The sequence below is a fragment of the Trichoplusia ni genome, chromosome 28 (genome assembly GCF_003590095.1).
Source record: "Trichoplusia ni isolate ovarian cell line Hi5 chromosome 28, tn1, whole genome shotgun sequence".
In the NCBI taxonomy this organism is placed as follows: domain Eukaryota; kingdom Metazoa; phylum Arthropoda; class Insecta; order Lepidoptera; family Noctuidae; genus Trichoplusia; species Trichoplusia ni.
In genome coordinates, this window is record NC_039505.1 from 2,313,665 (window position 1) to 2,323,469 (window position 9,805).

Here is a 9,805-nt window from a genome sequence, read left to right on the forward strand (position 1 = left end):
GTAAATGACTGTCCTACTAGAATTGCTGTTCGTAAGTACTGATCACTAACAACAAGAACTTCTGTCTCAGCTTTAACCGTACCAATACCTAACATAACTGTTATCCTACCTAATGGTTCTACTGCAGAATTACCAAACCCCTGTAGGGTCGGTAAGTTCTTGGTATCCCATTCATTGCATATAAGTTCAGCACTGGATCTACGCATTAGAGTACATTTACTACCTAAATCAATATATCCTCTTAAAGTTATATCGTTCACTGTAATATCTTTGTAATATTTCTCATTATCAGTATCATTATTAGTAATACACATAACAGCCTTGTTTTGTTCCCTGTCACTACTAACTTTAGTCGATTCGTCATTAGTGTTGTTCCTTTTACGACAATCTTTGGTATCGTGTCCTAATTTAAAGCAAAAGTTACATCTTTTAATAGGTTTGTTACATCTTAAACTTATATGTCCCGGTTCATTACAATTAAAGCAACGTAAAGTATCTGTGCTACTATTTTTAGTTTGTTCATTATTAGGGATATTAGACTGTCTAGACTGCGTATTAGTACGAATACGTGAACGGTTAGTAAACGAATTATTTTCATTTTGTGACACTGTGCGCAAATAATTAAGGACCTGTTCAGGTTCGTTAAACATGCAAGCTCCGGCTCCCATCCGTACAAACTTATCGTCAATACCATGTATGAGACAACCAACAGCCTTGGTTCCGGTTATTTCGCATTTATTTATAAGCGCCATTTTATCATAATAATAATGTTCTAGAGATTGCCCAAACCTACAACGGAACCTTAACATTGTCGACAGTAAGTCTCCGTAATTTTCGTTAGAAGGAAAAGCTAGCTTTAATTTTTGAATCCACTCATCCCAAGTGTACAAAACTGAAGGCAGCCCCTTGTACCACTTCTTGGCTAAACCGCTCAATTTAGGAAGTGCATAATGACATATTTGTCGATCATTCCAAGAATAAATTTGAGCGCATTCATTGACCTTATTAATCCAATTTTCTATCGTCTGACTATTATCGCTAGGGTCGAACTCGGGTACCACACTAAATGCTACAGGAAAATTATTTTGAGCCCAGAAATTAGGAAATGACAAAGGCACAGATGAACTACTTGCGTTATTCACTTGAGGGATATCAAATGTCGTGTTATTGGTACTAGGTAAATCGGTATTCGATTGATTATTTATAATTACGGGAGTGTTAGACATGTCTAATTGTACAGCCGAGGTAATTGGCGGCGTTTTGGTTCCTTCACGATTAGAATTAATTTCAGAATATTTTTGGCCCCTACGATCGGAACGCGTTTCTTTTCTACTCCGCCTTTTACTACGTTTGTGACCATGACGTCGTCTTTTCCGTTGTCGAGATCTACGAGTATTAGTCTCACTACTACAAGACGAATCAGAATAAGAAGTACTAGTATCGCGTGAGTTGCGTCGCTTTCGCTTAGAATTACCCATTACTTTATCTAAAGTGATTCAAAGTACAAAAGTATCTACTATTTTAAAAAAAAATAACCAAAATGATCAACGATAAATACAATAACAAAGTCAAATATATTCGTACGGTTTCACTTTTAAATCATCAAAATTAACTATTTAAATTGTGACGGTTTCAATAAACAAAATTATCAACGATAAATAAAATAACAACGTCAAATATACTCATACGATTTCACTTTCAAATCAACAAAATTAACTATTTAAATTGTAACGGTTTCAAATTGAAAATAATTTTCACCAACACAACGTAAACAAACACTGTTAATGTATCACTTTTAGTTGTTAGATATTCACAACATTATCACCACTTTCCTATTTAGTTGTAATGTACGTAGACTTGCACAATATTAATCAATAGTCTCGTGATTAAATTTGGAATTTCGTCACGTAGATTCCGCGAGAATAACAGCATGTGATGTAGATATTGTAGGTAGTTTATAATGACATTAAGCTCTGACCTTAATCATCCACTGTTCAGGAACCTTCAGGAGACCGCTGCATGAGGCACGTGGAGATCACTATCCCACTTCTGACTTGAAAGAAAACCCAGACATTCGTTGCAAATATTATGTATTCTTCTACAATTTCACACGCACCCTCCAGTCTCAACAGACACGAGGCCGACTTCGACGATGACTCCCACCAAAAATGCCCCGCCAAAACTAGTTTTTTTTATCAAACGTCAAATCAAAACGTATATCCGGTTCTGTGTTGCCAGTTAATTAAACAATATTGCGTATATAAATTATCTTATGCTAACATGATGAAAGAGTGCAATGCATCAGTCTCCTTCGCAATTACCGCGGGTGTGAACACTGCTTAAATTATTTATTAAAAGTGTGGCAAAAGCGGATTCGAATTGATCACAGGTTGGGTTAGTGTTGCGACACCCATGACTTCGCACCGCGCCAAAGAAATTTTCTAAGGGGTCCTGATTAAGGTACTGCAACCATAGTGATGGCACGTTATAATTATCTTTTACTTTTTTTAATAAAGTTTGAATTCCTTTCAGTGTCTACACCCAATTGGTAACAGAGGGAACCGTTTCTGTTTTACCAGATGGTGTTATAAATTTTATAGAATTAAACATTTGTATGCCCTCAATCCACGTTTTTTGGTGGACAGAGTATGGTGTTGCTGGGCCAAGTAGGGGTTTAGCATATTTATTTTTCATTTTACTGCCATTCACAGAGTCAAATATGTCGTCCATGAAAAACAGCAGGTCCGCAGTTTGTTTGCACTCTGCCGGAAGGATGTTCGTATCTGAAACAGACAGAAAAAAAAACAATTAAATGACAATACTCAATAAAAAAAAAGAAATAATTTTGCATAGAAAATCTAAATAACTTTTGAGAATTAATAAATGCGGACAACATCACATACATTGTTCTGAACCCAAAGTAAGTTGCTAAAGCACTTGTGTTATGGAATTCAGATACAACGAAGGTACCACAAACACCCAGACTCGAGACAATGTACAAATGTGAATTTTTACATTGACCCGACCGGGGATCGAACCCGGGACCTCAGAGCTAGCGAAACCTTCAAACCGGTGCGTACGCCACTCGACCACGGAGGTCGTCAAATCGTCAAATTCTAAATGAATATTTATTGACATAGTGTTCATATTGTATAAATAAATACTAAATACATATTTCGACAGCGAAATTAATCAAAATAATTATTCTCTATTGAATAATTTAAACTGAATGAGTATTGTAGGGGAAAACTTCTGAAAGTTACAAATTATAAGTCAACCATGCTAAGTCAACTTCCTTAATTGTTCTTTGTTCTACTCTTAGATAAAAAAAATGTTCTAATATAAAGTAAGCCAAGCATTACCTGCTAGATATCCCATATTAGATGCTACAGTACGGCTGAATATTTGCGAGGCAAATTTCACCTTCATTTTATTAATTTTGTCTGGATTCACATGATTTTCCGTTAATTTTGGGATTAATCTAACGCCTTTGTAACCAGGGTTTTCGTCATACAATAATTTTATGTGAGACCATTTTGCTGTTTTTGTAACACCTTGTGTGGTGTATACCATGTTTTTGGTGAGATTATTTCTAATTCCTTTAAGAAGGTGTGGCGGGTCATATAGAGGTATTACTTCTTGACCATTTATTAAAATAATGTTCTCCTTTGGTTCCTCTCCTTTTCTTAGAAACCTGTTTGAGAGCCTGTCGATTGTTGGTTCCCTGGTCACAAACTGAAGCAACAACTATCAACCCTGCTTCTTGCAAGCTAGTTAACACTTCTTTTATTTGCCTCGCCAGCTCAGGTCCCTTGGTTGCACTTGATGCAAATGTATAGACTAGCCCACGCACCATAAAAACTTGAGCATGATCAGTAAAGTTATTTATTCTGTCTTTTCCATTGTCAACCAGGCCTGTTATTTTATCTTTTTTTTCCTGGTATGTGACATTGGCCTTCAGTGAGACTTCGTCAAACATAAGTATACACAGTTTTTGTTCTATTTTCATAAGGCCAGCTTTGGTTTTTAATTGCGAGAAAATGTTTTTGTTGATGCCAGATTTGAGATCACTTATTTGTAAAAGTTTAATGAGGGTTTGCTGAGCAGGCAAAATAAAAATCTTCCTGAAATATCTGTATCCTCTTGGACTTTGTTTGAAGATTCATAAAGCGGCAATTTTTTCCTGCAATGTAAAACGTCGTCCTTTTCCCTTTTTTCGGTCCTCCCGCCATTGTATTTGCATTAATAATTTTGCAGTACTTGTGCAAGTTTTGAGGGTATCTAAGATCGCGGGACTAGATGCTAGTTTCTTTACCGTTTTAATGTTAGCCATCTGTTTTTTAACTTTATTTTTTATTTTGCTTAGTTTCACTCTTGCAGCAACAAGTTGCTGATGCAATTGTTTTTCTGCATTGGTTAGAAATACTTTTTTTGAAGTTTTCTTAGCAACCATATTTCCTCCTGTATAATAGAAACAATTTTTTTAAATATTTTTGATAAAATTCTTTAAGTAACAATAAATACAATCCAGAAAAAAGAACTAAGTCACAATACTTTAAAAATCAAATTAAAAGATTTTTATGCAAAACGAAATAAACTTATTTATTTAAGTAGAAGAAGGAAAACCAACAGCTTTACCACTGGGTTTCTAAGTAGATTAGGTTAATATTTTCAAGTAACTACACTGCAGTTCATGCAACTCGCGGGCATTGAATCGTGATCCCGGTTTAGATATATTTTTCTTGTATTCCAATTTTCATTGAAGTATGCAGCAAATCTTTAATATTTAAAGTGGGGTCTGGAAAGAAAGTACATCATGTTAAATTTCATTTTTTATTTTATAAATGCTTTAAGCAAATTTAAGGTACCTGATGATGTTGATGGCAGCTCCAGAATTTGTTGTAAAGGCTTCTTTTCAACAGATTTCAATCTCTTCAGTGATAATGGTGCTAAAAAAAAGAACACATAATTATCAAAATAAAGCCATAATATGGAATGAGTGCAGCACAGTGGAGTAAGTATATTCCTTTACATAATGATGATTTATACAAACCTAGCATATTCAATGTTGGCACAGCAATGATGCTGATTTTGTTGTTACGGCATAGATATTTATCTTCGAAGTGTGAGCGACACACACGGCGGTATTTAAATATGTGCTTGTTTTCCAAGCCCAATATATCACTACCGATCGCATAAAGCCATGTATTGAAGCGTTCTCTATCGCTTTCAGGGTTCGGGAACCTATGAAGCACTGGACGCATACCTAAAATAAATGTAAAATAACTAAGTTAAGTCAACAAACACAAATGTTGCTGTAACCAAGATCTCAATCATAAACAATACTCAGGCTAACAGCTTTGTCTCAGTGGGTTGCATTGCTACATAGTGAACTTTATTTATTTTCCTGAAAAGGGCACGGGAGTATACTTCGAAGGAGACATAACATCGAAGGCACCGGTTTAGACCAACGGGTGCAAATGGTACAGTAAGTATGATTTAAACAAAAATGTTCATCTAACGGTTGTATATCACGTTGGCCAAGTGGTTTCACAGAGATACTATAAATATACAAGATTTTATTGTGACAGTGCAACGATTCCTATAATGTCAAACTTGTGAACAATGTGACCAGCTTTTATGCTGGTAAATGTTATGCAGTTAATACTTTATTAAGTAAAATAACAAAAATTAAGGCTGACATACCTCCACTCTCCTTGCACCCTGGGACACAGCAATGCTTGTCCGAAGACATGGTGCATTAAAACAAATGCACTAAAAGAGTCCTATCTCACTTTTGGAATAAAAGCACACTAAATTCCTTTCTGGTCACAATTGTGGATTAGCCGGAGGAACTTTTGCTCAACTCAACGACAAATGAACAACGACATACAGAAAGAACACAACATGAACACAAAAATATCACATGAAACCAGGCAGGCATCAGTAGACATTTGCATTTGGGGGTACCAGTTTATTGAAAAATAGACCACCAACAAAATTCTACCATCACCATAATCTCATGGAGTAAAGTTTGGATAGATATTGTTTAACATTTTCGGATTATTTGATAATATTTCCCTCTTACAATCAAATGTCTTATTAACAAATTTACATTAATAAAATTTTTTAACTAATTAATAATATTTTCCGGCAAATAAAATAAAAACCACTCTTTTAGTAGCAATCTGCCTCTCAATAAATTGTCATTGTTAGATTCTGTTTAGTGACATCTGTTGGAATTTTAGTGAACATTAGTGCAGAGCCGCCATCTGGTATCCAGAGTCAGTACCATACCCGTTATAACCCGACAAAATAAGAAAACACCTTCCTACTTGTTCGCTTAAGGACTAACAGACACATCGTGAATTAGTATCGTTGTAACCACTGATTTCCCCAGTTTTTTGTACTAAGATTGAACCGCCTTTACCCCGGCACTGGCAACGGTGGCTCGCGTGACGCGTCGCTCGCAGTTTGAACGGTGGAAGGGGTTCAGCCAACGGAACCGGTTTCCGAGACGTGAGTTCAGGCGTGCGGCGCGTTCCAATATAAAGACGAATGTTTTATAAAACGTCAACCTAAATATACTCGTAAGTGTCTATCTAGATTTAAAGAAATTAGAATATAAAAACGTACAACGTTACAATAGCAATGATTGTTATTGATAACTAGGTCCAAGTCTCCCTTTACTATTCCGTATTGTATTAAACTGATGAGCGTTGAGAATCGACAAAAACGCACTCATGTGATCACAAATGGTTGAGGTACCTCTACATGTAAGAGCAGAAGTGAAGTGCTATCTGAACAAACGATCCAGTTGATTTCTGGTAAGTTAGTCTCCTAACACACAGATATAATCATTGCTTGAGCCAATAAGCAGTGACTGTAAAAGTTCAAAATATTCAGCATAAGCAAATTCTGGCGTTCTTAGAGGCATATATGTATACTGCAGCAATAATTTGGCGCTTACCCCGAGTTGAGCTAGGCAATTGTACCAAGACAGCTCAATGCTGGCATGAATTGTGAATTGTGGAACTAGTTTAACCGAATGCAGACCCTTTAGTACAGCAACGAGAACACCACCTCCGTCTTTTTTATTGGTTGCAATACGGTCACGATCACGACGATATACCACATAACATCAATAAACTCGTTATCTGTTATCTCGGGTGTTAGCCAGGTCTCAGTCAAAATTATTGTGTCATAACAATTAGCTAGAATATTCATATATAAAATATTTAATTTTGTGCGGAATCCCCTGCAATTTTGGTAGTATATAACTGAGTTATCTGTCACTGTATTCATAAAGTAAGGTCATAACCGTTACGTCCGTTACCAACGCATTCGCAACTAGCAGGTCATAATTGTACTATAAAGCGTTAAGAGAATGTGAACAGAATACAAGACACAAGACATGATACTTAAAAAAATGGATTAACCATAACAAGCAGCATACGAGCAATCAGATGCAGTGCTAAAATAAAGTTATAAATATTCAAGGCGTTAATAAAAAACAAAAGCTGTGGAGATTGATTATTTGATAAGCCAAAGATCGATCGATTATAATTAATTTTAGAGCTATTTTTCGATAGATATAGCTCTTTGGTTATCAATCCGTGCTGCGTAGCCAGGTTTGATTTTATTGATGTCTTGCGGGGTCCGAATTGCAAAAGACCTTGTCCTTTCTTTTTCACGGACAAGGATGGTTCCATGCTTAACCCAAACGAACTTGTAACTGTGGTTTTTGGCTGCATCGCGACACTCTCGAAATAATTGTCTGCTTTTTAAGGTCAGGTGCTCATGCATATATATCGGTAGTGATGTTCCTGAAATACCAACTTGGTCTGTAGTAAGTCCCTTGCACAAACGATGGGCGCTAAGAACATTATCTCGTAGTATACGTGACGCTTACCTTACTATTATATTTTTGGGCTTATTATTTTGCATAGTGCATGTGGAACACGGTGAATGGAAGTAATGTCACGTTGTTGAATATTGCACTTAATTATGACCCCAATATTTTGCATCATGGTTACGAGGTTTTCGTTACGCCTTTCAGGGATGTTGCATATGTCTATGTTACAATTTCGAGCACTCTGTTCCAAATTATTTATCTTAGATACGACCTCTACAACAATAGGCTTCAAATCAATGGCTTCTTGAATATTTGTACTCAGATGAGTCACTTTCTTGGTGAGATCAATCTGCTCGTCAGCAACAAACTGGATCGTACTCTCGAGGGAATCAATTCGTTCCGCTGTACTAGAATACTTCACATCTAACTCTGAAACTGTATGACGCAGAACTGATCGCTCTGATCGAAGAGAAATAATGTCATTTCTTATCAGATGTCACTAGATTGAGCGAAGTAAGATCATCTTTCATTGATGCTAAATTCTCTGATATTCTATTAATATTTGTTTCCAGATGCCGTCGCCACTCATTCAGTGTATTCTTCAACTCTGTTGACAACTCATTTATAACCTGTGTCCAGTCAGAATCTGGTTGTTTACGTTTACGAAGTGCCAAATTTTGTCATAGTGCCACATGTTCGCCGCTCATTGGCGAACGAAAGTCGTCAGACGTCAAGTCAATATCCGAGTGGATTTTTTTCTTGTCCGGTGAACGGAACGTACTCATATTGGCTTTTATTAATATTTAATATATCACTAGTTGTTTAAATGGTGTTTTGATGTTTTGAAAATGGAAAAAGATTTGCGTATTATGAGATTCGAACTGGCGGCACGCCGAGTAGCTCTAGGTACACAAAAAGCTTGCGTCACCTACCATTCGTCTACGGTGACTTTAAATTTGTAATAGAAATTATGTTCCGGTATTTAAAGTTTCTTGTAGGAATGACTTGCAATAAGCTCGTTACTAATGAGGTCCTTTGTTCTCAATGTCGCAAGGTCACCTTGACACAATCACAAACGTTAAAGTTTTAATAGGTATTTTGGCAAATACTAGTATTAAACTGTATTGAATTGTCAATAACTATATATATTTGGATTCCACAACAGTCACTGAATGTACCACAACGAAAATTTGCCGGGATTAGCAGCAAATTACCACATTTTTAACTTAATTTTATCGACTGATTTAGGAAACACTACACTCAATGCAACGGTCGTACGACGAATGTCATTATTTATTTATTACTACTATTATTTATTATTAAAATTTTTATTTATTTACTAGCTGTTGCCCGCGACTCCGTCCGTGAGGACTTCAGTTGTGTTCGATGGTCCCCGTTTCCATGGGAATGCCGAGATCAAATGTAGCCTTGACCGCCCATTACACCCCTTAAATTCAGACTACCCTTGTACACATATTTCATTACTTTTGACAAACAATGTTGTGAGTTTCATATTAGTTTTGACCTACCATTAGCCTCCATTACAACCCTCTTTTTGCATTTAGATAATAGCCTATGTCCTTAATCAAATTATCTGTTTACAAAATTTCTATACTATCGGTTCATAGAAAGATGCACAGTTTATAGGCATATGCCAAAGTCAATCAAACAACTCGACAAATCTATCGCCATTAACCGCAAGATATAAATAGTCCTCTCCAAAGTTTCGCCACATAACCGTACCTAGGTATCCACGACACCGCTTTCAATTTATTAACGAAATATTACTAAAACCTAAAAGAACAAGAAGGAAACATTCTATCTATTTGTGATATGAATCGTTTTTGGGAAGAAATATTTCTATTTATGAATGAAGTTCTAGTCTACACCTTGTTTTAACCAATGAATACAGACATGTTCTCATGACCTGCAGCAGACCTGTCAATACAA

The 9,805-nt window shown here is 36.1% G+C and overlaps 1 protein-coding gene across 1 annotated transcript; it reads right to left on the minus strand.

Moving 5' to 3' along the window:
- Window positions 1-2,463: 2,463 nt before the first annotated feature.
- LOC113506066 lies at window positions 2,464-3,747 on the minus strand. The gene is made up of 2 exons (XM_026888925.1): window positions 3,363-3,747; window positions 2,464-2,783 (listed from the first exon to the last, which is right to left on the minus strand). Exons 1-2 carry the CDS (start codon window positions 3,571-3,573, stop codon window positions 2,536-2,538), a joined length of 459 nt encoding a protein of 152 aa, XP_026744726.1. The 5' UTR covers window positions 3,574-3,747; the 3' UTR covers window positions 2,464-2,535.
- Between the last annotated feature and the right edge of the window lie 6,058 nt (window positions 3,748-9,805).